This window comes from Pinus tabuliformis, chromosome X (genome assembly GCF_031772625.1).
Source record: "Pinus tabuliformis cultivar Carrire ecotype Pingquan chromosome X, CPIR1, whole genome shotgun sequence".
Taxonomy (NCBI): domain Eukaryota; kingdom Viridiplantae; phylum Streptophyta; class Pinopsida; order Pinales; family Pinaceae; genus Pinus; species Pinus tabuliformis.
The window spans coordinates 522,540,752-522,568,112 of record NC_142308.1 but is presented as its reverse complement, the minus strand read 5'-3'; the positions used below and the strand labels follow the sequence as shown (position 1 = coordinate 522,568,112).

General features: G+C 38.5%; 1 protein-coding gene across 1 annotated transcript; it reads right to left on the bottom strand.

Annotated features, from left to right (window-relative positions):
* Window positions 1–10,583: 10,583 nt before the first annotated feature.
* LOC149140989 (uncharacterized) lies at window positions 10,584–16,060 on the bottom strand. Its single transcript, XM_089451120.1, has 2 exons — window positions 15,368–16,060; window positions 10,584–14,720 (listed from the first exon to the last, which is right to left on the bottom strand). The coding sequence occupies exons 1-2, from the start codon at window positions 16,058–16,060 to the stop codon at window positions 10,584–10,586; spliced, it is 4,830 nt and encodes a 1,609-aa protein (XP_089307246.1).
* Between the last annotated feature and the right edge of the window lie 11,301 nt (window positions 16,061–27,361).

The window sequence follows — 27,361 nt, the reverse complement described above, 5'->3', positions numbered from 1 at the left end:
AGTTTAAATAAATTTACGGAGCACTAGCTAATAATTAAAGGATTTGAGTGAGTGTTGTGATTAAAATAAATATTTATTAGATATTATATACTAGTTACTAAGTACTAGTCACTAGTTACTACTTATTCTAGTTAATAGCTCCTAATTCTTAGACGTTTAAAACTTTAATTAGAGAATAGTTATCGAATTATATATTGAATCAACATATTTAGATTGGATTAGCATATTTTGATATGATTAAGGTTTTGTTAGCTTAAATATATTTTGGTTTCATTGGCTTGTTATATTTTGGTTTGATTATCATAGATCTCATAGTTGCATTTGATGAGCTACATGACAATTCCATTGCATCATTAAATTTGTATTTCTACCCATAGCCATAGATTTCAATGTCATTTCTAATTTTTTATTATCATAGATTAGTTTTTGTTTGAAAATTCAACCTAATTGGTCAAAGTAACCAAGGAATCAAGAGTGAAATTCACCAATTTTCTAGGAGAAGAAGGCCCTAACCTCTTAAGGACTTTGCCTTGAATATTTCAAACACCATAGTTCCTTACTTTCATTTACTGCTTTCCTAGAATAGAATGATGATTCAAGTACATGCTAGTTAAAAGGATGGATATAAGGTTGTGAGAAACTGCTCATCTTCACTCTCATAGATGGGGAAGGTCGTAGTGCATTCTCATCTTTGTAACTATTATAGGATCCAAGATTAACTAAGTTGATTAAAAGACTATCGGAGTGTCCACTTTCCTCCACCCATAGAGAAGGCCTTAGTGCATTAGTCAACCTCTTTGATTGAAAACCCCTTTGATGATTTTCCCAACATTTGAATGAACACTTGGCATTTTGAATATGATTGGATAAAGAACTTGAATTTGTGTGAGAGATCCTAGAATATGCCTAGACTAAAGTATTCTTAAGTAAAGTGAGAGTGATTTCATTTCAAGCTTGTGTGAATAAACTAAGAGTTTTGTTTCATGTTTCATGAATTTATTTGCTAATTTTTACGTATAAGTGAGAACCAATCTAACTTTGATCCTGCACATATTGTGCTTGCACCTCACAAGTTTACCAACCTAGATTGATAATTAAATGTAATGGAATTCTAATACAATTGAATTGACTAACAACCATCACCATTAGTGAATAGAAAACACTCTGGATAGGTTGAATGATGCCATCCTCTAACATTTCTTGAACCATATGCTCAATCTCACTCTTTTATGCATGTGGATACCTATAAGGCCTAATGTTAGGTGACATACTTCCAGTTTATAAATGAATAGCATGGTCATGATCTCGAGTAGGTGGAAGAACCATAGGCATCTCTCCAAATACCTTACAATGGTTGTTGATAAGTTTTTGGAGATCCACTAGAGATAAGGATATAGATGTTTGAACATCTAATGAACACAATTGTGAAATTACACTTTGGTGTCCAATTTTTAGCAATTTTTTAATGGTATTAGAGTTGATCACTTTATTGGGTTTCCCTTGGATATCTCTAAGCTAAATTTCCTTTCCTTCTAAGAAAAATCTTATGAAAATATCTTGAAAAATAAGGGCCATTGTTCCCAATGATTATAACCCTTGGACACCTAATACAACATCGACACCACCCATTTCTACTGCAATTATGGGACTGACCAATAAACACCCCCCATATTAAGCTTAATATTATGGAACCTACATAAACAATTTATGGTACTTTCATCTAAAATCATTACTTGAAATTTTGGTGTTTCATATATAAAGCAATTAAGAAGTTTTTCTAATTTGTAATTGATGAAGTTATGGGCACTACCTGAATCAATCAATATTGTTACCTTTTGCATTTGTATATACCCTTCTATCTTGAGGGTTTGTGGAGTACTAATGGCAACCAATGCATGACAATAGATTATTGGAGTAATCCCTTCTAGCTCTAGATCTTGTGATGTTTCCACTTCTTGATCTTCTTGATCTTCATAGTCCATGTAGAATAATTTATTCTCACTACTTTTATGCCCCTTACTATTCTTGGTTTCACAGTTGAAACATAGTCCCTTTGCTCTTCTTTCATGAGGAGTCAAGCTTGATGGTTTAGGAGAGGGAGCATGATTTTCTCTATATTATTAGCGACCAATTTTCTAGTAGCCATATTTTCACTTTCAACTTTACTTGCCAGACTAAAATAATGCTCTAGAGATTTAGGTTCAAAGAGACGCACCTCGTGTTGGATGCTTTCATTTAAACTTCCCATAGATAGGTCTAATAAATTAACCTCTAAAATAGTATTTACTTTGAAACTTAGAATTTGGAATTGTTGAATGTGCTTTGTAACTGGACCGTTTTGTCAAGGATTTCGTAACTGACTAAAGCATGCATTTCTCTTAATATCCCCACAATGTGCTATCCATTCCTCTGTAAAAATGGACCAGGATATCTCTTGAATATTTTCTATAAAAATATTTTAAGTTCCATGTCTTACCTTTATATGTTTTTGTATAAATTATGATGTGTATTTGCAATTTCTCATGAAAATTTAATCAAAATCACAAGAAACAAACCTACTCTACTGTATTGCAGAATTAAATTCACAATTTAGAACATCAATCACAAACATGTAATGAGAAATAACAGAATTGCACACAATAATTTTTCCAGGGAAAGAAATCTATTAAAAACCCCAATGCCTACTAGCATTAATCTGATGAATAGAGATGTATTATAATTGTTTTGCTCAAATAAGCATAAGTTGCAAGTGAATAACCTATTTCTTTGCTCATTGAGTAGCTCTGACCCAGACTTAGTCAAAATTTTCTTCTTCTTGAGACCCTATTTCTTTGCACAATTCCTTGGGAAATTAGGCCCCTATTATTTAGGAATTTCTCCAAAATGGATTGCTCACTTCCCTGGGTTGATCATCTGGCTGCATGCAAGACCTATGCACTCAAGACTAGTCTACAACTAATGTTACACTACCTTGGAATATCTACTACAGTTGGGGAACTCAAACTATCTGCATGCGCTAGCTATTCTATGTTGATTGATCAATTAACTAGATGATCATTGAGTTTGACTAAAGTCCCACTGCACAACTGACCTTCCACTAGTTCCTCCAACAGTTAGAACTAGGTTAACTGAAAACAACTTGAAATAACTGACATTGATTCATAAAAATTAGCAATCACACATGCTTAACTGAACTCTAACTCCTCTAACTCGAATTTACTGAGTAAACTGGGTGACACAAGCCATGTCACACAAGTTAACTGCATCCAAGTTTTCTGCTCATATGGAAATTCAATTTTTCTCAATTTAATCAAGGCAAAATCAAATTGATAATTTCTTGTTGCATTTTTCAACACTCCCTCTTAGCAAGAAAGGGACTATCAACCACCCCTATCCTACATCTGTCGAGCACAAACTTCCCTCTTGACAAGGCTTTTTTCAAAATGTCAACATCTTGTTCCTCTGTCAGAATGTATTGTAGCAACTTTATCTGCCTCTGCAAATAGTCTAGTAAATGGTGATACCAGATATCTATATGGTTGGATCGATTGTGAAATACAAAATTCTCAAAGAAATTGATGCAACTCTGATTATCACATCAGATCATAGTTAGATCCATCATCTGACCAAATAGTTCCATAAGTATCTTTCTCATCCAGATTGCCTCACATGTTGCTTGAATTGCAACCATGTATTCTACTTCTTCCGAGCTAAGCGCCATAAATCTTTGTTTCCTGATGTACCATGAAAAAACTACGAACCCAACACTGAAAATTCCACCTGATGTACTCTTTTAGTTTGATGGACTCCCTGCCCAATCTGCATTTGTGAAGCCACACAGCTTCACTCCCTCTATCTGTCTATACCATAGTCCAAGCTGGGTTGTTCCTCTGAGGTAACATAAAACATGCTTAACTGCCTTCCAATATAATTTGGTTGGCCTAACCATAGATTGGATTAGTTGGTTGACTAAATAGCAGATACCTTGTCGTGTGTTCACAAGATACATCAGTGAACCCACTAGTTGCCGATAAATGATAACATCCACTTCCTCACCTGAAGTGGCATCCTCCTTCCCCCAGCTGGTCGCTAGAGGTGTCTCCATGGGTTTACAAATCTCCATGCAGAATCTCTGTAGTATATCATTTGCATACTTTCCTTGAGAGACAAATATTTCCACATCGCCTTGCATACTTCCAACCCGAGGAAGTAGTACATGAGATCCATGTACTTCATTTCAAATTTCGTTGCAAGGTCCTCCTTGCAATATCTGATGAACTGCTCATTACCAATTAAAATCAAATCATCAACATATAAGACAATAATAAGAAATTTACCTTCTGCCAAGATATGATAAAGGTTTACATCCATTTCACTTTTGTGAAGCCCAAACTATTGAGATAACTGTCGATCATGGTGTAGCAAGCACGGGGTGCTTGTTTGAGACCGTATAATGATCGCTTGAGTCTGCACATATGAGAATCTCAATCAAATGTCTCAAATCCTTCTGGTTTCTCGATGTACACCTCCTTCTCAATAACACCATTGAGAAATGTTGTTTTTACATCAATTTGGTGGATCTTCCACCCCATTTGTGCAACCAAAGCAGGAATTGATGTAATGGATAAGTGCCTTGTTACAGGAGCAAAGGTTTCCTCATAGCCAATTCCCTCAACTTGAGAGTACCCCTTGGCCACAAATTTGGCCTTATAATTCTCTATTCTTGCATCTGTTGCATGCTTTACCTTGAATATCCATCACGAACCCACAACTAATTTATCTGTTGGTCTTGGGACCACTTCCCAAACATTCTTCTTTACGATGGATTCACATTCCTCCACTATTGCATCAACTCATACATGTTTCTATACTTCTTTCTCGAAAGAGGATGTATCTCTAAAAGCTCAATCATTAGAGCCATGTAGCTAGTGTACCGATCAGGTGACCTTCTTTTCCTGTGCAAATTTGAAGGATCTCCCACATTCTCCCTCGCATCCTGCACAAGTCTCTCAGCTTCCCTGGTTCTTTTCCTACCTTCTCTGGATGGTTTTGCTTGAGTGGATGTCTCCACTCTCTACTCCTCAATTTGTGGTTTCTCCACAACTTCTTGAGGCTCCTCCTTTGGAGCTAAAAGCTCCTCTTCTGGTGGGATCTGAAGCTCCCTCTCAAGAGAGCACCACATCACTTTCTCCTCATCAAATTTTACATCCCTTCGCATAACTGTCATTTTGAGGGATGGAAAGTACACATGGTAGTTGTGAGGAGTTTCTGTGTAACCCAAAAATACCCCCAATTATGTTATCAACTCAATCTTCTTCCTTGATTTTTTGGAGACATGGTAGTAAACAGAGGCTCCAAAAATCCTGAAGTGTGACACATTCGACTTCCTCCCCAAGAAAGCCTCCTTCGATGTAATCATGCCCAAAATCTGATGAGGACTTTGGTTCTGCAAACAGACTATTGTGTTGCATTCCTTTTCCCACAAGTGCAATGGTAGGAATTGGTCATGCAACATCTTCCTCACAACTCTCAAAATGCTACAATTCTTTCTCTCAGCCACCCCATTCACCTGTGGGTTGTGGCGTGCTATCAAATCTCCTTGAATGCCTTCTTTTGCACATAAATTATTAAATTCATTTGACACATACTCACCTCCATTATCACTCCTGAGAGCCTTCACCTTCTTGCCAATTTTTTTCTCAAACAGTGCCTTGAATTCTACGAACTTGGATAATGTCTTATCTTTCTTCCACATGAAGAAGATCCAACACTTACGTGAGAAGTCATCAATAAAAATGACAAAATATTTGTGTCCACAGACATCAGAGTGGATCCTTTCCAAGACTGCATGTGCTTTTTTGTCCCGATGATGGAATGTGGATTTTGTGTACTTCCCCACGGTACATCCTTTGCATACATCCTACTGCTCAAGTTCTCCTTTGGGGAGGCCTATGGTTATTTACTGCATAATCTTCAAGTCTCCATGATGAAAATGACCAAGTATTTTGTTTTAATTTTCACTTACATCGTGCTCTACACCTTCTCCGCTTTAGTGCTTAATGAAGCACATTCTTCCACATCTAGCTCATACAAGTTCTTCACACAAACCCCGATTTGCTTCACCTGTCCCATGGCTATGTGTCTCAGGAATTCCTTTCCTTTTTTGAAGTTCACATCATAACCACGATCTTAAAAAATTGCAACAAAGATGCGATTTTTTCTTTAGGCCTAGAATGAACGTGACATCCTTGAGCCTAAGAAGGGATCCTGCCTCCCTCTGAAAGGTGACTGTACCACTCCTAGTTGCACTATACCTTTCATCTTCCCCTAGCTCAATGTGAATTTGCAAATATTTCTCCTCCATGTCACTGAAAAAGTATCTACACCTTGTCAAGTGGAACGAGGCACCTGAGTCCAAGTACCACATGCTCCCCATCACTGTGATGGTCATGCATGCAATAAGGGTAAAGTCAAGCTCGAACTGTGAAGCCAAGGCTTCACCTGCTCCTCCTCCTGAGGTCTTCTTGCTTGCCTTTTTGTGTGGACACTTCATGGCATAGTGCCCAAATTCATGAAAATGGAAGCATTTAATTTTAAGCAAATATTTCTTCTTTCCCCCTTGGCTGGGCTCTGGTTTGGATTGAGATTTATTCCCTTTTCCTTTCTTTCCCTTTCTAACCAATGCAATTTTTTCTTCATCCTCACCCTTGGATGAAGTCTCACCTCTAGTATTCTGCCTTATTTCCTCATGTACCAAATTATACCATAAGTGTTCCCAATTCGGTAGTTTCTCCCTCCCGTTCATTGAATCTTGGTAGTTATGCCAGCTCTCGGGAAGGCCTATAATGGCTAAGCTTACCAAATCATCATCTGAAATAGTAACACCAACTCCTACAAGCTCATCACGAACTTGTGTGAACCTACTCAGATACTGTTGAATAGTGTCATTCTTCTGCATCTTGATATTTTGAGTATATCCTTGAGCGCCAGTTTCCTATGGTCACTGCTATTTTAAAATAGATCTGTCAGTGCCTACCAAATTGCATAAGGAGTTTCTTTCCAATGGAGATTGGTGAAAATGTGATCCCGTACTCCCTCCAATATTATTCTGCTCGCCTTGGCTACGTCTTTCTTCCACTAAGAAAGGTTATGGGCATCAAATGCTTGTGGTTTTGCAATGTTTGTCTTGACATATTCTAGCAATCCATTGTCATCCAATACTGTCTCCATGTGATCCTTCCATGCGATGAAATTAGAGCTGCCTTCTAAGGCATACTCTAGCCTAAGCTCATTGAAGGTCATCTTCTCAGCTCTGAAGAGATCCTGATACACTGAACTTCAAAATTAAACCTCCTGAGAAACAACTTTGAAATTCCTTCTCTAATGTGAACCTGGATTTGATACCATGTAGAAATTATGATGTAGATTTGCAATTGCTCAAGAATTTTAATCAAAATCACAAGACACAAACCTACTCTATTGCTCTACGGAATTCAATTCAAAATTTAGAACATCAACCAACAACATGCAATGAGAAATAACACACATGAACACAACATTTTTTCCAGGGAAAGTAATATGATAAAATCCCCAATGACTGCTTACATTAATACGACGAATAGAGATGTATTACAATTTCTTTTCTCAACTAAGCACAACCTGCAAGTGAATAACCTATCTCTCTTCTCACTGAGAAGCTTTGACCCATACTTAGTCAAATTCTGCTTCTGCTTGAGCCCCTATTTCCTTGCATAATTCCTTAAGAAACTAGGCCCCTATTATTTAGGAATTTCTCCAAAATGGATTGCGTAATTCCCTTGGTTTATCATCTGACTGCATGCAAGACCTGTACACCCAAGGCTAGTCTACAACTGATGTTACATTTCCTTGGAATCTCCACCATAGCTGGGGAACTCGAATTCTCTACATGCACTAGCTATTTTGGGTTGATTGATCAGTTAATTGGATGATCACTGAGTTTGACTAAAGTCCCACTGCACAACTAACCTTCCACTAGTTCCTCCAATAGTTAGAACTAGTTTAACTGAAAACAACTTGAAATAACTAATCTTGATTGCTACAAATTAGCAATCACACATGCTTAACTGAACTCTAACTCCTCTAACTCAAATTTACTAAGTAAACTGGGTGACAGAAGCCATGCCACACAATTTAATTGCATCCAAGTTGTCTGTTGATGTGGAAATTCGAATTTTCTCAATTTAATCAAAGGCAAAATCAATTTGAGAATTTCTTGCTACATTTTTCAACAGTTTCAGTTTTCTAAAACCCTTGAGGTCTAGCTATTGCTTTTAATTTTCTAGATTTACTTGACAGGGTTAGATTTTGGATAAGGACAATAATCAAAAATTTATATTTCTGCATTTGGCTGGGATTGTCTAATGAAATACAATTCCAACTCTAAATTTTAACCCATGTTTGTAGGCAATACAATTTTTAAGTTCACACAAAAAAGGACTAAGATATAACAAAATAATTTTTCCTTTCACAAATCCATTGATACCATACATTTTTGTCTTCTTCTAAAAACATGGATGCAATATTTACCTTGTATAAGGATGCCACTTGGCATAGATCAAAGTATTACTCCATATGAAATATCCATGTTACAAGATCATTACCCTCAAACTTCCTCATATTGATCATTGGAATGTAGTAGTTCCTTGGTGCTGACTTGAAGCTTTATGTGGATCTTAGATTGAAAATTCTTTATTAGGGTTTTTTTTATTCATTATTTTTTCTCTCAAACTGGGATAACATACTCCCCATATGATATTGATTCTCAAAACTATGCTTCTCCTTATGTTCACGAGTTCCTTATATCTCCACATCTTTTTCAGGGATATATTTTAATAGATTGTTTTGTAATTCTTTTTTTTTTTTGTATAACTTCCTTATTTTCATTCATATTCTTTTTTATTCCTTACTTATTTTCATTCACCTTCTTTTCCATTTTTCTTTCAAGTTTTTATAGAGAACCTGATAAATCCACCTTTATTAACATGATATAATACATTTCATTATCTTTTTGCTCTAATTGAGATAAGCTAAATTCTAATTCATCACTTTCTTCATTATTCAAGGATGAGCCTTCAATAGGTTTAATTTGTGTAGTAGCTTTCTTTAGAGGCATGTTGGAAATAATAATAGTATTCATCTTTATCACAACTTTCAATCGCCCAAAAAAATAGGATCTTCTAATCAACAGTTACGTCACTAGTATATATATTTTTTAACAAAGTCGTCTACTTGTGTATTATAAAACTTGCGATTCGAAAACTATTACAATAAGAGGAAGATTCCAAGAGCTGAGATTCAAAATTGGGCTCGCAGACCCATAGTTCTCGAAGCTCTTCTTAACTACACTTAATACTGAATTTAAACGGCTATATTGCCTTACAAAGGATCCTCCTATCCATTTATAACTACACTGCATGAGTTAGGGGTAATGTTGGGTAACCGAGTCATCCTGGAGAGGTTCCCTCTTGCTCACTCTTGTTGAAGCTTCTCCTTGCTGGCTTTCAGTTAAGGTGCGGAGGTGGTCAATGACTGCCTCCATGTGGATGCAGCGATCCTTAAGGTCTTCGATTTCTTTTTTCCTCTTCTCCAGCTTCTTTCTCTTCGAGTTTCTGTCCGCGTGAAAGTCCTCAGTGAGTTCTTTCACCTGCTTCTTCAGAGCATTGATCATAATGACATGTGCCTTGCACATATGGCAATCTCTGTTGTTGAATATGTTATCCATCGGGTTCCTTGGCTGCTGCTGGTTAGCTTGCTGATTGTTCTGGTCAGCCATCTTGCTGGGAGCGGTGAAGGCTTTGTCAGATGCTGAGGAGTTATGAGGCTTGCCGCTTGTGAAGCCGGATTGCTTTGGTGAGGCAGAGTTGAGGTGAGTGCCCTGTTGATGATTAAGAGCAGTGCTGGGAGCACAGAACCAGCTGTTAGTATTGAAAAGAACACAGATAAAGGGAAGATTGTTTACCCAGCTCAGATGGAGATCTGGTAAGTCCGCCCTCGTGGAGTTTGCTTGCGCTCGATGCCTGGTGCCACTGTGCGCAAGCCAGCTATTGCCGTTCACTAAGAGAATCTCAGAGTGAATTTGGTCTCCGGTGCTAGCCTTGTTACTGCAGAAAAGACCACCTTGGCACTGCCTCCGATCCAGAAGGGCTCTCCTGCGCGCGCTATGGTTTTGATGAGTAGTGAGGGCCTTTGGATTCTTGATGAGTTTAAAAAGAATGCAACGGGCGATCTCCCACTCATGAATGGAGGCGGAGTGACTGATCATATCTGTCCTCGAGTGATCTGAGGTGCTCTGTGACCGTCCTTGTATTCTGTAACAGGTATGGGCATGATCACGCCTTCCTTTGATTCCGGGAGAGTGTCGAAGAGAAATGCTGTTGTTTTCTTGCATGTTCAGGTCCTGAGGCCGATTCCCTGTCCTGTACCCTCCGTTTTGGTAGTCGAGATCGATTTGTAGAGCAGAAGATCTCTTTTTCGCTGGCCTGTTGTCTCGAGTTAGATGCCTGAGGTGACTAACAGTCAGATGCATCGGGATTAAGATATATCTATGGGATATCATGATCATATATTTCCTCATTCTCCCTCACCTGGCCCGTGGGTCTTTTGATGGCCTTGTTGGCCAGCTCGTCAGCTGTCTTATTATGTATTCTGAGGACGTGTTTATAAGTCACGTTGTTCATGCCCCTGGCCTGTTCAAAGATTCTGTCTTTTGTTCTGTTCAGGGCACATTGGTTGAAGTTGTTCCCCTTGTTTAAGGCTGCTATTAGGATTGCTGAGTCTCCCATCACTAGAAGGTCATGAATTCCCCTCCTCCGCGCTATGGAGATCCCCAAAAGGAGGCTATATGCTTCTGCTTTGTTGTTTGACAAAGTCCCCAAGCTCCATTCATATGTAACCATCGTTTTTCCTTGGGGGTCCTTTAAAACTCCCCCTGCTCCAGCTATGCCTGGATTGTTCTTTGAGGCCCCGTCAAAGTGTAGTGTGTGCCTCTTTTGCCTTTGGATCCAGTTGTTAACTTCCTCTTTTGACCCTCTGATCTTCCATTCACTCTGTCCAGATCCCTTGATTGTCTTGAATTTTGGATTTGGCTTGCAGTTGAATCTTTGAACCCATGCTTTCACTTGCTCAGTTGAGTATTCCGGGTCAGCTTGTTGAATCCCGTTGGCTTCAATAGTCTCAGCTATAAGCGCAACAGTTTTGGCCAGGATATTTGAGATCCTAGGCTTTTTGTCTTTGAAGATGATTGCGTTTCTGGCGAGCCATATCTGCCAGCAGAGGTTGGAGAGAATGCTGGACCAGAGTCTCTTGGCGAGGGTTGTGTCTTTGGTTGGAAAGGGAGAGAGTTTCCCCCAGCCTTTCTGAAGGAGAGAGACCTGGTTGGGAACCTCCCCTGTCTCTAGAGGGCTGGTTATGAGCTTCCAGCATGTCGATGCTATTGGGCAGTCTATGAAGAGGTGATTGAGGCTTTCTTCCTCTTTCCTACACATAACACAGATGGAAGGCCCCTGGATCCCCTTTTTTCTCAAATTCTCAGCTGTTAGGAGCTTGCCATGAAGCAAGGTCCAATTGAAGAGTTTTATCTTCGGGATACTTTCGATTTTCCAAGCGTTCTTGTGATATTGCCAATTATTCAATGCAGCATGATTTTGGAGCGCTTTGTAACCTTCCCTAACCGAGTAGGTGCCTCCATTTGGATCCCATATGAAACTGTCCTCTTTCCCCTTGCTTGTGGGAGCTGCTCCTGCTAATGAGAGTTTAAGGTTGTTCCATTGCTCCTTTAGTCCATCAGGAAGATGCCTGATTTTCCAGCCTTTCCAGCTGTCATGGTCCCAATTTGAAATGTCAAAGAGAGTTGTGAGCTTTTTATCAGACATCCACTGCTGCAGCGGCCTCAGATGGGGAAGCTTTTCCATGGCTTCCTGACCCATTATTTTGTCTTTCCATATGCTGGTTTGCTTCCCATTGCCTGGGGCTTTGGAGATATGAGATTTGAGGAGAGTTAAAGATTTTTTGATCAGCTTCCAGACCGGGGTGCATTGTCTTTCTGTGATTGTGTCGGAGAGGATATTGCTGTTGCTTCCACTTAGGTATTTTTTTTTCAAGACCTCTGCCCACCAGGAGTCTTTCTCGGTTAGAATTCTCCATATTAACTTGAATCCCATTGCCAAGTTTGCCAATCTGGGCACTTTAATTCCTAGCCCGCCTTTTTCTATGGGGAGGATGACCTTTTCCCATTTTACAAGACTGAATTTCTTCGTTTCTTGCTTTCCACCCTTCCAGAGAAAGCTTCTAAGGATGAGCTCCATGTGTTTATGGATACTTGAGGGGGCGAGCGTTATGGCGAATTGATAAATAGGGAGGGCTGATAAGATGGACTTGATAAGGATTGTTCTTCCTGCTAGATTGAGCCAGTGCATCCCCCAACTTTGAAGTTTGCCTCTAAGCTTCTCGATCAAATTAACCCATACTTCGTGTTTGATTGATTCTTTGGCCAGCGGGAGTCCTAGATACATGAAGTGAGACCAACTAGATTGGGCTGGAATTTCCAGAATCATAGCAATCCTTTGAGTTATATGTCTTGGAACATTCCAGGTATATATTTTGCATTTGTTGTTGTTTAGTTTTCCCCCCGATGCTTGAAGGAAGAGATCAAGGATGGCCTTGAATCTCCTTGCCATAAGGCTTGAAGCTCCACCTATTAGCAGAGTGTCGTCTGCAAATAGGGAGTGATTGATCCCTTTAGCTCCTCTGATTATGTCCACTCCAGTGATTTCCTTCAGCCTTCTCTTGTTTTCTAAATGCAAGCTTAGTGTTTCCGCCATTATAATATAGAGAAAGGGGGATAGGGGGCAACCTTGCCTCAATCCACGGGTGCTTATGAAGGCTCTGCAAGGCCTCCCATTGATGAGCGGAGCTGTCCAATTCTGAGAGACACATTCCATGACCTTATTGATGAAATTCCTTGAAACCCCAAACTTTGCAAGCACAGTCTCCAGGAAGGCGTGATTTACCCTGTCAAAGGCACTAGCCATGTCCAACTTGATTATCATTCCTTTCTCATTTCTTGCTATACTGCTGTGAATTGCTTCTTGAATCATAATTACATTATCGGTTATGTGCCTCTTGGGAAGGAACCCACCTTGATTGTCAGAAATGATAGAAGGGAGAATTTGTTTCAGCCTATTAGCTAGGATTTTTGAGATAATTTTATAAGACACATTGCAAAGGGAGATGGGTCTGAACCTATCAAAAGATTGGGGGCTTGGATCCTTTGGGATGAGGGCTAGGAACGAAGATTTAACACTACTTCCCAATTTGCTTTTGAGGTGGAAGTTTCTCACCATTCTGAGGAAATCTTTTTTGATAATATCCCAATGGGTTTTGTAGAAGCTTACCGTGAAGCCATCCGGGCCTGGAGCTTTGTCCAGGGGCATGCTGTTGATGGACCACTCCACCTCTTCTATAGTGATTTCTTTATCCAGATTGCTGTTTTGAACTTCAGTAACCTTCCTTTCAATAATGTTGATGAAGTCCGGGTTTTCTTTGTACTGAGGGTCAGCTGAGAGCAGGGATTGAAAGTGATTTGTCGCGGCCTCCTTGATTTCCTCACTCTCTGTTAACTCTTTCTCATTAAACCTTATCTTACCTATATTATTTCCAGCTCTCCTTAACTTGAGGCAGTTGTGAAAGAAGGAGGTATTTTTGTCCCCCGACTTGATCCAGAGACATCTAGACTTTTGCCTGAGCTCTTCCTCCTCTTTTCGATGCTGGTTGTATAAAGCTTTGTGCATCTCCGCTTCTACCTTTTGATCTTCTTCTGTTTCTTGAACTGTCTCCCTTTCCTGATTCCATTCCTCCAAGCTTCTTTGCAACTCGGTTTTTGTCCTCCTCTCCTCGTTTGCGTGGTTTTTTGCCCAATTTTTTATAGCGATCCTTAGGTGTTTGATCTTTGATTCCCAGACATAATGCGGTGAGCCTGTTATCTCTATCCTCCATGTCTCCTTGATCAGAGATTTGAAGTCCTCGATGGCGTCCCAGGTCTTGTTATATTTGAATGGGAGGGGGCCCAAATTCTCCTCTTTTTCCAAGTGCAGCGCTACAGGTCTATGATCAGAAGTGAAGCCCAGTAGGATTGAACTGTGGACCCTTTGAAAGCTGATTGCTGCACTCTCCTGAACAAGAATTCGGTCAAGTCTTTCTTTGATATTGTTTCTGCCTATCCTTTTGTTAGACCATGTGAAGCGGCCATTTTGAGGGGGGATGTCTATTAATTTGTGAGCTTGTATGATGTCCTCCAATTTGTCTCTGAATGGATCTGTGAAGTACTTCCCTCCAATTTTTTCTTCTGCGTTCCTGATTAGATTCAAATCTCCTCCAAGAAAGATCTTCCTTCCTTGTAAGGCCTCTATATCTGCTTTCAATGATTCCCAACAAGTGGCTTTGTCCCTAAAGTGGGGTGGTGCATATACATTGTAGATTGTGTATTCCTCCCTCAGATCTAGACTTTGCATGTCGATTCTAATCCACCACCTGTTTGGATTGCTGTTTATGAGATTCCATTTGCTTTTCTTCCATAATACACCTATGCCTCCTGATGCTCCTATTGCACTCACGGCTGTTCCTGAATACCTTCTAAACTTTGAGGTGCTGATTTGGAATTCTTGTTCACTAATTTTGGTCTCCTGGAGTAGGAGGAAGTCTGGTTGTTCTGAGTTCATGAGATCACGGACTGCATTTAATTTGAGGGAGGAGCCCATCCCCCTACAGTTCCAAGAGACCAAAATCATCATTTACCTATTTTGTTGTGAGGCCCGATTTTCTCCTTCGTTTTTTCGCCGCTTCCCTTGTTCTTGTCAAGATATGTGTCTATTGGTTGCTGTGTTCCTGTGGTCATCTCTTTTGCTGCATTCTCATCTCTTATTTCCTTATTCGATTTCCTTCCCACTTTCCTTGGTGGATCCGTGGCTGTAATATTTTCCTTTGTTTTGTTCCTTGTTAGGATCCTTTCCACTGTGCGAGGGGGGGAAGCCTGGAGGGGGGAGGAGGGGGGGGTTCTGTTGCCCTTGGGGGATGGAGGGGGGGATGAGGGTTCTTCTGAGGCTAGGGTTTCGAAAGGGTTGGAGGATGAGGGAATGGAATGATCCATGCTTGATGGGACGGCGGAGATGGGAGGGATATCAGTGTGGGGCACCTCTGGTTCAGGGGGGGGATTTGATTTCTTTTTTTTTTTTACTACTTCCCATGTTTCCTCTGTGGGTTCAGAGCTGGCATTGACTTCTGTTCTAGCTTTAGAGCACCTATTAGCAAAATGACCATATTCGTGACATACCTTGCATTTGAAGGGAAGTTGCTCGTAATCCACTTGCTGTATGTGTGTCCACTGATCAACTCTGAGCTTGACAGCTTCTGGTAGTCCTTTGCCCAAATCCACTTCCACGCAGATCCTCGCACAGGCGTGCATATTCTCTTTTGGCTCCGCTCTGTCCACATATTTCCCTATTCCGTTTCCGATTGCTCTAACTGATTCATCAGCCCAGCAGTGAAGCGGCAGATGCGGAAGGCAAACCCAAACCGGGACTGCATTGGGGACATCCATTTCTGGGTCGAAGTCCGGGGTCCAGCGGTTGAGGTAAAGGCCTCTGGTGTCCATGAAGTATGGTCCATTCCTAAAGATTAGGTTGCGGTCCTCCACAGTTTCGAAGAGGAAGGTGAAGAAGCCTCTTCCACAGAATCTTATCGCAATTTTCCCCTGAACCATAGCGTTCCAATTTCTTTCCACCCATCGTTGGACAGTTCGGGAGGACGGCCATAACCCCGTGAACCGCCCAACTAGTCCTCGTTCTGCCAAGGCAACAGCGGATCTCCTTGGGAGGATTGGGGGGAGAGGGATCTCCGGTATTTCATCAAGCTTCTTGATAAATTTTGAAGCCGTGGGTCGAATCCGTTCTGGATTGTTCTCTGGGATAAGTGATGCAAAAGATTTCTCCATGTCGGCCTGACCTGTATCAGGAGATCCCGTCATGCCGGAGGCGATTCGCAGGAGAAGGGAGGAGGCAAGAGGCCCAGCAGAGGGAGCAGCAGGCTGCCCTCGGCCTCAGCACGAGCAGCAGCGGGAGACGGGGCGGAAGGCCCAGGGAGGGAGGAAGCAATCGGAGCAGGAGGCTCGCAGCGGGAGCTGCGACCCAGCAGCGGAGCTGCCGAGCGCAGTCAAGGGCTCGGGGGTTTCACCATCGCCAGAGAGAAAACGCGCTCGAAAAAAAATATAAAAAAAAAAAATACGTCACTAGTATATTACACACCTTTAAAACCTTAATTTGGAGAACATATGAATGTTTGAATTTTTTATTGATATATCTCTAGTATTTGAGTCGATCTGAAACTTTGGTTGTAATACTCATATATGTCTTTTGTGCAATTCCATAAAGGGGACCAGAATTTGATGTGTCAAGTGAAAGATATGGTAACCTTCCCAAAACTTGTTTATTTTTGGTGTCTTTCCACAAGAACTTTTATAGCGTGTCACATGTCCAATTCCTCAAATATAATTTGAAATTTGCATACGAGGTACTTTTGTATGTGTCCTAAAAACTTAGAAAATTTCACAGCCTCAAAAGTGCCAAAAATATATATTAAAAAAAACATCAAGTTAACCTATTTAATATTTGTTTCATGATTGTTCTCAAACCCAAACTTCCATAGGGTATAACTCTGAAAGTATAGTGAACTAAATTTTGAAATTTGAACCAGATGTTCCCCAAGATTTCTCCTTAATACAATACAAATTTTGATTGTCTGAAACATTCTATAAAAAACTTATTGCAAAAATTACAAACTAACATGTTTAAAATGATTTTAGGAGCATTCAAGAACACTAGATTCCTCCTCAGTGTCATCTCGTTTTCAAGTTCTGAAACATCCCAAAAAAAATTCATAGCAAAAATTCTAAACTAACCTATTTGAAGTTGATTTCAAAAGCATTAAGGAACCCTAACTTATTTAAAGCATATCTCTGAAAATATGGTACACCAAGATCTGAATTTTGAACAAGATTTTATTGAGATTTCAACTCAATATTCTCAAAGTTTCATCATCTAAAACCTCCCAAAAAAAAATTATAGTGAAAACTCCGTGATGACCTGTTTGAAGCAACAAAACTCTAGGATCATGAGCTTTGGTTTCAAATGTTATGAACCTTGGACCTTAAAAATGATAAGAAACCAATAACTATAATCCTCTTCAAGGGGTAAACCTCATTTTATAGTGAATATAATGTACAATACAATATCTAATGATCCTAAGACTAGGTCTCCTTATATATATAATATATATATATATATATATATATATATATAAGAGACAAAGGGTACAACTATAATAAAATGGGATTGAGAGAGTTCTAGTCTACATACAATAGAACAATAGAAATGTAATCACTCAATATCTAGGGGTTAATAATGGGTTTTAGGGTTGAAATGGGGCTTATATAAAGCTTAACAAAAGGCATAAAGAAAAGACATAAATCAAAGGAAATCAAAAAAGAGAAAAGGTTCATAAAAAAAGTGTCAAGGACAAAAGTCTTGGATAATGTGCAGTTAAAAATGGCTATTTTTATAACCATATTAACAATTAAATTTATTAGGATATTTTTCAATTTCAAGGGCTTCTATACTAACATGGATTGAATAATGAGGTGTTGACACTAGGACTTTGCTATCTAGCATGAGCTCAAATTTCTCTTCCTTGTGTTCATAGTATTATCAACCATACTTCCAAGATCTTATCCAAAAAGGAATAATTTTATTTATTTATTTAAGGCTTACAAGACATTCAAACAACCATTCAAAAACATCAAAGATAAGGTGAGGTCATTCATAATCAACGTGTCTACCAATTTCCCTCCAAACCTACGTTTGATGAACTAATCATTCTATCCAAACCCACCTTAAAGGACATATAATCAATACCCCGCATATTTTCTTTATCAAATCTATAATTGCGCAACATGCTCATAATATTAAACATCTCCATTAATCACATGAAAGTTTTATAAGTAGATCCTTGTTATTCACCCCACATCATTAAAAAAACCATCCTAATAACTTTAATTATGAAGATCAATAGCCATTAGTATTAAAGAGAATGAGTCGTCGGATCCCTTTATGCCTAGAACAAATTATGACTGTTGGATTATAATGCAACTAATGCATACTAAGGAACACACTAGGAAACATACCTTTACCTAATAGAAATATTAGACCAAGCTGAACTTAACTAACTCTTAAGTTTCTAAATATCCTAACATCCCCCCTTAATAACAACTTGGGATAGGATTGAAGGATTTATAAAGGTGATACAATAGGAGAAGGAAGGAGACATTAGAGCCTATCTCTCCATTAATGATAACTTCCTGAACTCTCAACATAGATTAAAGATTAGAAAACTTCACTTTTATAAGAGACTTTGTGAAAATGTCTACAACTTTATCATAAGTTAGGCAAATGAGTACTTCAATAACTGGATTATCAATGAGATTTCTAGTGAAGTGCAGTCATAGCTCAATATGATTGTTACGATGATCTTGAATTGGATCTTTGGTGAGCTTGATTGCAATTTTTTTGTCACACCAAAGGGTGGTTGTTGGGTCCCTATAATACTAGTGATTACCCCATTACTATTGTAGTTATACCCCTTATTAATATTTTTGTGCCCCTATTGCCCCCATATTGTTATTACTGTGCCCCATAGAATCCCTCTATTGTTATTTTTGTGGCTTTATATTATTATTGTTAGGTCGACTGGATTATATTGTGACTCCTTAGACTCCTATATATAGAAAGGAGATTTTTTCATTTGAATCATCCAAGAATTGTTCATTTATGTAATGTAAAGGAGGTTGCCCCCTCGAAGAGGCTGAATTCTAAGACGTTGATCTATCTTCTCTATCTTTTCTTGAGCTGGTTTCATAACATTTGCTATCAGAGCTTTGGATTCTAGGGTTTTGCTACTCCAAACAGGTCATCGTGGAATTTTCGCTATAACTTTTTTTCTGCGACGTTTCAGAAGTTGCAAAAAATACCCATTTGAGAAGAAATTGCGCTGAACCTCGGGTTCGAATTTCAGAGCATTTCGCATTATATTTTCGGAGATATGATCTGAGGAAGTTGGTCTTTTTGCAGACTCCTGAATTACATTCCAAACAGGTGACCTGGGTAAAATCGTCATAACTTTCTCTCTGGGGATCGGATTGAAATTTCATAAGAAGGTATAAAAAGAGGATGGACTGTAGTTTCTTTTATGCATTTTTTAGATCCAAAGGTCGAAACAGTGACTCGTGGCACGTCGTACAAGTTCGCTCTACTGACTAGTCTATAATCAAGTCACTGTGGGAGATTTCGCATAACTCTTCCTTGGAGAATCCAATTTGGGTCAAACTTGTGGCATTGGAAAGAGGACACAATAGGCTACTATAGATCACAATTTCAGAACTGGAGGATCTAAATTTACAGAGATACATCAGATTCAATATCAGGCTTCTACAAAGTGAAAAAAAAAGGTGTGTAGTTTTTTTTTTAAATTTTTGTGTAAGCTTGGTTTGAAGGAATTCAAAGGGCATAGTAAAGCATTATTATCAGTAATTGATGCCCCGAGGAAAGAAAATGCAAACACCTAGTAAGGAACCTGAAAGCTCTAGCATGACTCATGAAGAAGAGGAAGAAATGCTACATGATATATCAAAATTACAAGAACAAGTGCAACAAATATCACACTCACAAAAGCTAACAGAAGCTAAGATAAATGGCGTGGAATCTAAGATAAAGGGCATGGAAGCTAAGATGGATGATTCAAAGACAGATTTGAAGACAGACATGGCAGATTTGAAGACATATTTGACAAATTTTCTACAAGAAATACTTACTAATGGTGAAAAGGTTGTAAAAGAAACTCATGATGTGAACAAAAGAAATGTTAATCATGATTCCATAGACTCTAATGTTGGATCGAAGACCCACCATATTCCAAAAATCGATATGAGGAAGTTTGATGGCAAGGATCCCGCCACATGGATATTACAGATGGAGAAATTCTTCGATCTCAATAATGTGCAAAAAACACAAAAGGTACGTATGGCAACTTTATATTTGGAACCAAATCAGTTTGTATGGTATCAATGGCTTTGCTCTCATAAACAATTTATCACTTGGGCAATTTTTATGGAAGAATTGATAGCACATTATGAGGATACAAAAAGCAACACTTTTTTTAGCCAATTGATAAGTCTCAAACAAAAGGGTTCAATAATGGAGCACATTGAGGAATTCCAAATTGAACATAAGGGTAAAATATATTCCAGAGGAGCATAGGATTGATGTGTCCATAGGGTCTTTAAAGGATAATATCCAACATGATGTTCGCCTTTGGGAACCTGATTCATTAGAGAAGGCATTCAGGTTAGCAAGAAAAATGGAAAGCAAAATTATGGCAACCAGGAAGCATACCACTCACAACTATAAAGACGGAAGTGTTGTTGCCCCTAGTCTTCCACAACCTATAAGGTTGACACCACAAAAATTGGAAGAAAAAAGAGCAAAAGGGCTTTGTTACAGTTGTGATAGCAAATACAGTAAAGGTCATAAGTGTGCTGAGAAGAAATTATTCTACATAGATTGTGAAGAGGAAGAAGAAAAGGAGCAAGAAAGGTCAAAAGAAGAGGATATACTCCAGGAACAAAGCCTAGATGAAGAACAAATAAATCCGACCATATCTTGTAATGCATTGGTGGGAATTACCACTCCTCAAACCATCAAGATAGAAGGACAAATCAAGAAGAAAAGGGTAATAGTGTTGATTGATTCAGGAAGCACCCATAATTTTATTCATTGTAAGGTAGCAAAAGAATTGATTGCTTCCTATATCCAGCACCAGAGTGTCAAGTGATGATTGCAAATGGAGGAACAATAAATTGCTCTGGAAAGTGCCATTATATCAAGCTATCCATGGGAGAATATGTATTGACTAGCCCAATGCTTTCCATTCCAATGGGAGGTGTTGATGTTGTACTAGGAGTCCAATGGCTACAATCCTTGGGTACAATAGCTTTTAATTTTCAAGAACTTTTCATCAAATTTTCTACGGAAGGAAAGGAAGTTGAATTAAGGGGTATTGCAGGGAAACCAGGAAAGATAATTAGCTCTAATGGTATGACAAAGCTTCTAAAAAAGGAGCAAAGAGGTGTAATTGCACAATTATGTTCGCTAGATGTTTCCACATCGGAATCATCTATTTCTCCAGATCTCCAAAAAGTCCTGGACAATCATTCCAAGGTATTTGAGACTCCCAAAGGTCTCCCACCTATGCGTGATCATGATCATGCTATTCATCTGATTCCAGGAAGTGTTCCTCCAAACATCAGGCCGTACAGATATCCCTATGTCCAAAAGAGTGAAATTGAACGTATGGTTGCAGAAATGCTAGAGGCTGGTATAATTCAACCGAGTCAAAGTTCTTTCTCTGCTCCAGTAGTATTGGTGCACAAGAAGGATGGATCATGGCGCATGTGTCCGGATTATAGGGAGCTCAACAAGCTCACTATTAAAGATAAGTTCCCCATTCCTATCATTGATGAATTACTGGATGAATTGCATGGATCAATTTACTTCACCAAGTTGGATCTTCGTTCATGATATCATCAAATCAGAATGAAGATTGAAGACATTCCGAAAACAGCATTTAGAACTCATGAGGGTCATTATGAATTTTTGGTCATGCCTTTTGGCCTTACCAATGCACCTTCAACATTTCAAGGTTTGATGAATTCAATTTTCAAACCATTCCTTAGAAAATTTGTGTTAGTATTTTTTGATGATATACTAATTTACAGAAAGTCTTGGAAGGATCATGTTGAACATGTTGACAGGGTGCTACAACTATTGGAGGAGAAACAATTATATGCAAAAAGATCCAAATGTTTCTTTGGAGTCCAGGAGGTGAAATATCTGGGTCATATTGTATCTCATGAAGGAGTTAAGGTAGACCCTAGCAAAATTAAAGCCATTAAGGAATGGAAAATCCCCACATCCATAAAGCATCTGCGAGGATTTCTCGGGTTGACAGGGTATTATCGCAAGTTTGTTAAGAATTATGGGAGAATAGCAGCACCTCTAACAACATTATTGAAGAAAGATGCATTTTCATGGACTCCGGAAGCAACAAAGGCCTTTGAACATCTTAAAGAGGCAATGTGCCAAGCACCGGTCTTAGCTACACTGGACTTCACAAAAACCTTTATTGTGGAATGTGATGCTTCAGGAAATGGAATTGGTGTTGTTCTAATGCAAGATGAAAGACCCATTGTTTTGAAAGTCGTCCAATCAAGGGAAAGTTTTTAAGCAAAGCTATTTATGAGAAGGAAATGTTGGCAATACTCCATGCACTTAAGAAATGGCGACCCTACCTAATGGGAAGACACTTCAAGGTAAAAACGGATCATGATAGCCTTAAATACTTTTTAGAACAAAGATTATCCTCTGAAGAGCAACAAAAGTGGGTCACAAAGATGTTGGGTTATGACTTTGAAATCATCTACAAAAAAGGGAAGCAAAATGTGGTGGCAGATGCACTCTCAAGAAAGGATGAGGATGTGGAATCATTGTTGTGCGCCATTTCTATTATCCAACCAGATTGGATAAACGAAGCAAGGGAGGAATGGAAGAATGATGAAGAAGTGTGGGCACTTATTCGAAAGTTACAACAAGATTCCAGTACGTCTGATACATTTAGCTAGCAAAATGATTCATTATGGTACAAAGATCGCTTATACCTCTGTAAGAATTCCCAGCTAAAACAAAAGATTCTTATGGAATTGCACACTTCTCCCTTAGGAGGGCACTCAGGATTTTTAAAAACTTACCATAGGGTTAAGAAGGAATTTTTTTGGGATGGCCTTAAATCAGATATTCAAAAGTTTGTGGCGGAATGTTTGGTTTGCCAACAAAATAAAGTTGAAACAATTAAGACACTGGGTCTATTACAACCTTTATCCATTCCAAGCCAACGTTGGGAGGAGGTTTCAATGGATTTTATCACAGGTTTACCCAAGTCTGAGGGAAAGAGTGTCATCATGGTGGTAGTTGACAGACTTACCAAGTATGCACACTTTTGTGCATTATCACATCCATTTAAAGCCAGTACAGTTTCTACTGCATTTATGGAAACAATTCAAAAGCTACATGGAAACCCAAAGATTATTGTAAGTGACAGAGATCCCATTTTCACTGGAAATTTTTGGACAGAATTATTTTCTTGTCTTGGTACTCAGTTAGCTCATAGCTCATCTTATCATCCTCAATCTGATGGGCAAACTGAGATAGTAAACAAATGTTTGGAAGGATATCTTCGTTGCTTTGTATCTGATAAACAGACACAATGGGTCAAATGGTTGCCTTTGGCTGAATGGTGGTATAACACTTCCTTCCATACAGCAACAAAAATGACCCCATTTATGGCACTTTATGGGTATCAACCACCATCCATCACATCATATTTAAGAGAAATTTAAGGTTCAGGCAGTGGAACATCACATCGAACATCAACAACAAGTCCTCCAACTCTTAAAGGATAACCTCGTGTTGGCACAGAATAGAATGAAATAATAGGCGGATCAACATCACAGTGAAAGAAGTTTTGATGTAGGTGATTGGGTATTCCTACGGCTACAACCATATAAGCAAATGTCCCTCAAGCAAGCTAAGAAGGATAATAAATTATCACCAAAGTATTATGGTCCGTACAAGGTGTTGCAAAGATTGGTACTATGGCATACAAATTGGAGCTTCCTGCAGCTTCTCAATTGCACCCAGTTTTCAATGTTTCATGTTTAAAGAAGGTTATAGACGACAAGCTCCCAGTTCAAACAATATTGCCAGAACTTGACGAGGAATGAAAAATTATATTGGAACCGGAAGCAGTCATAGAAACAAGAACTCGACAGCTACGAAATCGATCAATTTCAGAGTATCTTATCAAGTGGAAGAACTTATCCATTGAAAATTCCACATGGGAGGATGAGAATTTTATGCAGAAGTATCCAAAACTACTCAAGCGTTGAGGACAACACTTTTTTGAAGGAGAGGGGCATGTTGGGTCCCTATAATACTAGTGATTACCCCATTACTATTGTAGTTATACCCCTTATTAATATTTTTGTGCCCCTATTGCCCCATATTGTTATTACTATGCCCCATAGAATCCCTCTATTGTTATTTTTGTGGCTTTATATTATTATTGTTAGGTCGGCTGGATTATATTGTGACTCCTTAGACTCCTATATATAGAAAGGAGGTTTTGTCATTTGAATCATCCAAGAATTGTTCATTTATGTAATGTAAAGGAGGTTGCCCCCTCGAAGAGGCTGAATTCTAAGACGTTGATCTATCTTTTCTATCTTTTCTTGAGCTGGTTTCATAACAGTGGTTGGATGTTGTTACTATATCCAAACTCTAAATGGACGTGTCTAGGCCACAAAACATTTTTCCTTGCATTAAATGTTGCTATATAATTATTTTTTTCTTTGAATAAAGAGCAATATTCTATCATTTTTTACAAGCCCAAGTGATTGGTCCTAAACCAAGAATAAAAACATAACCTGTAGTAGACTTCTAATCATCAAGGTCACCAACCTAATATGAAGTAGTGAAACCAACAAATAACTAAGTCCCCCCTAAATTATAATGTATCCCAAATTGAATTGTACCCTTGATATATCAAAGTATCATTTTTGTTGTTTTCCAAAGACTTTCATGGGGTGGTTGCATATACTAGACAACAAGGCCAACAATGAAGGAAATCTCAGGATAAGTATGAGTCAAATATAAGAGGCTCCCAACTAACTAATGGTAGAAAGTGGCACAACCTTTAGGTATAATACAGGTGGTGGTAAGTTTGACTCCAAAGTAGAAGGCAAAAGGGGCTTGTTTACAATCTTCCATGTGAAAGTGGTGAAGAAGGTCATTATAGGGACCTTCCCTATGATGTCATTTAGACACATGTATATATATTGATTTTTTTTATTATTATTACAACCAAACTGAAGATAATAGTGACAAGTTATTAGATACAAGAAACCATGCTTATATTCTATTAACAATTAAGTGGTGCAGTCTAAGTTACAATATTTCAAATAATAACACATAAATATTTCCATTTAAAATTAATCATCCATTAACAACATCCAATATGATAATCACATAATAATTAAAGACACATCAAATATGAGATTCAAATAATAATTTTAAGGCACATACATCAACAGACCATAATTTACCAGTATACATCATATCCTTCACTTTTACAATTTGGTAATTATATAAAATCAAAAAACATGTAAGAGAAATTTACGAAAACACAAGATATTGTGCACCAAAGGGGTGGAATCTCAATCTCAACTTCGTTGGTTCTCGCACTCCCTTGTTGATGTCTGCATACATGTGTGAAGTATGTTGCATCCTCACTAAACATCATCGACTCACCTATTGACCTCCCAACCTACTCCATGGGTACTCTCTTCCCCATGGACCCCGAGCTACAATTGGGCTGTAAAGTAGAGGAAGAAGACTAGAAAGTGGAAGAGAGCACACTTGGCTCAAGAGTTCCCTCTCTGATGGCCTCCACTACACCAAACTCACTATAGAATCCATAGTCACTATCACAACAACATTTTGCAATTCATCGAACAGTTGGGAAAAAAAATTCCCTCTCCCGTAGCTTGTTCCTTATTTTATATGAGGCTTCATAGGTGACACTTGTTACTTAATGCAAAAACAATTATTTTTATTATTCTAAAATTTTAGCTATTCACCCATCCATGTGTCATCCTCTCACCAAGGCTCTCCTAAATTATTTACTTAAATTCTTATTAAAAATCATAATTTCCCTCACCTTAACATGACTTCCTATTTCCTCTTCTAGTTATCTCTTGATACCCATTTTATACTCCTTAATTTGTGTTTATTAATGAAGTCAACTGGTAGGTCTCATATTTGGTTCCCCAACTACAACCTAGTTTATCTCAATTTGAACTCTTGGATGGAGATATTTGTGTTGTGCTCTTGCCACATGGAGATTCTCTCATGAAACTAAATTTCTCTAATTTTAAATTATTTTTATTTAATTTCATACACCACCCTATTTTCTTAATGAGGTTAAACTACCCTTGGATTAATGTTTCTAATTAATTCTATGCCCCCTTCCCCTTTTTCTTATTAGAACACTTATATAATTTGGATTTATTTTAATACACATTATCTACCTAATATTTTCCAAACGTGAGAAGGGTAGAGTTACTCAATTGGTCCAATTTTTATAGTTCTTCCTATTCTCCCTTTATCCCAAGGTTTTCTCTTGATTTAGTTAATTTGATTCTAATACCTCACTTACTACATGGTGTGAATTAGTGCTCATCATTGTATGATTATCAACTCTTAATTATCTTTCAATTTTTTCTTCTTGATGCCAAGGGTGTCAACTTAGTCATGCCCTTCAAGAACTTCCCTTTGAAGTTCCGAGTGTGTCACGCTACTTGCCCTTAAATCATCTTGTGACTACAAGGGAAAAACTTGGCGCCACGATAATGAAACTAATGGTTTTGGGGATCAAGGAATCTTCTTTAATGCATTCCCCCAAGTAAACCATCATGAGCGACGCAATATAGGGTCTGCCCCCAAGTAAACCATCATGAGCGACCCAATCTAGGGTCTGCCCCCAAAACATCATGATCTTCAAGGTGAAGGTATCCCAACAGCTTCCAACCCAAGTCATCGTGAGAGTTCTAGCAAGTGAAATTAGATACGTTGTCTCACCCCTCCCATGAAGCTTCATCTACCTATACAACCCCATCACCCATGTGTGAGTCATTCAACTAAGCAAATGACTTGTGCCTGCAACCACTAGTATTCCAGTGGTAATTATAGCATAATATTAAATTGAACTTTACTTTTTTGAGACAATATTGTGCAATTCATTCAAAATAGAGGTCATTGAATCATCACATGCAAGTGCATCCAGATGGTCTCCTGCCACACTCAATAACCATCAGTAATATATGTTCATTACGTTAGTCACAATATAATTGTGTATGCTAAATCATCACCCTGAGATCATCATTGCTAATTGTAAGCAAGAAGCTAATGTAAACAAGACAACATAATGAAACCATCACATGATTAGACATAGTCATCAAACAGGTCCATCACAACCATTATCATCATAACATCAAACTGGCATATCACAATTATTATCACCTCCATTAATAGTAAAAGTCAAATAACTG

Excerpts from the sequence above, each read along its gene's own strand:
- LOC149140989 (XM_089451120.1), bottom strand. The coding sequence starts at position 16,060 with ATGACGGGATCTCCTGATACAGGTCAGGCCGACATGGAGAAATCTTTT. Across the intron at positions 14,721-15,367 it reads AACTTCCCTTCAAATGCAAG|GAGACCAAAATTAGTGAACA; the intron begins GTATGTCACGAA and ends CTCCTACTCCAG.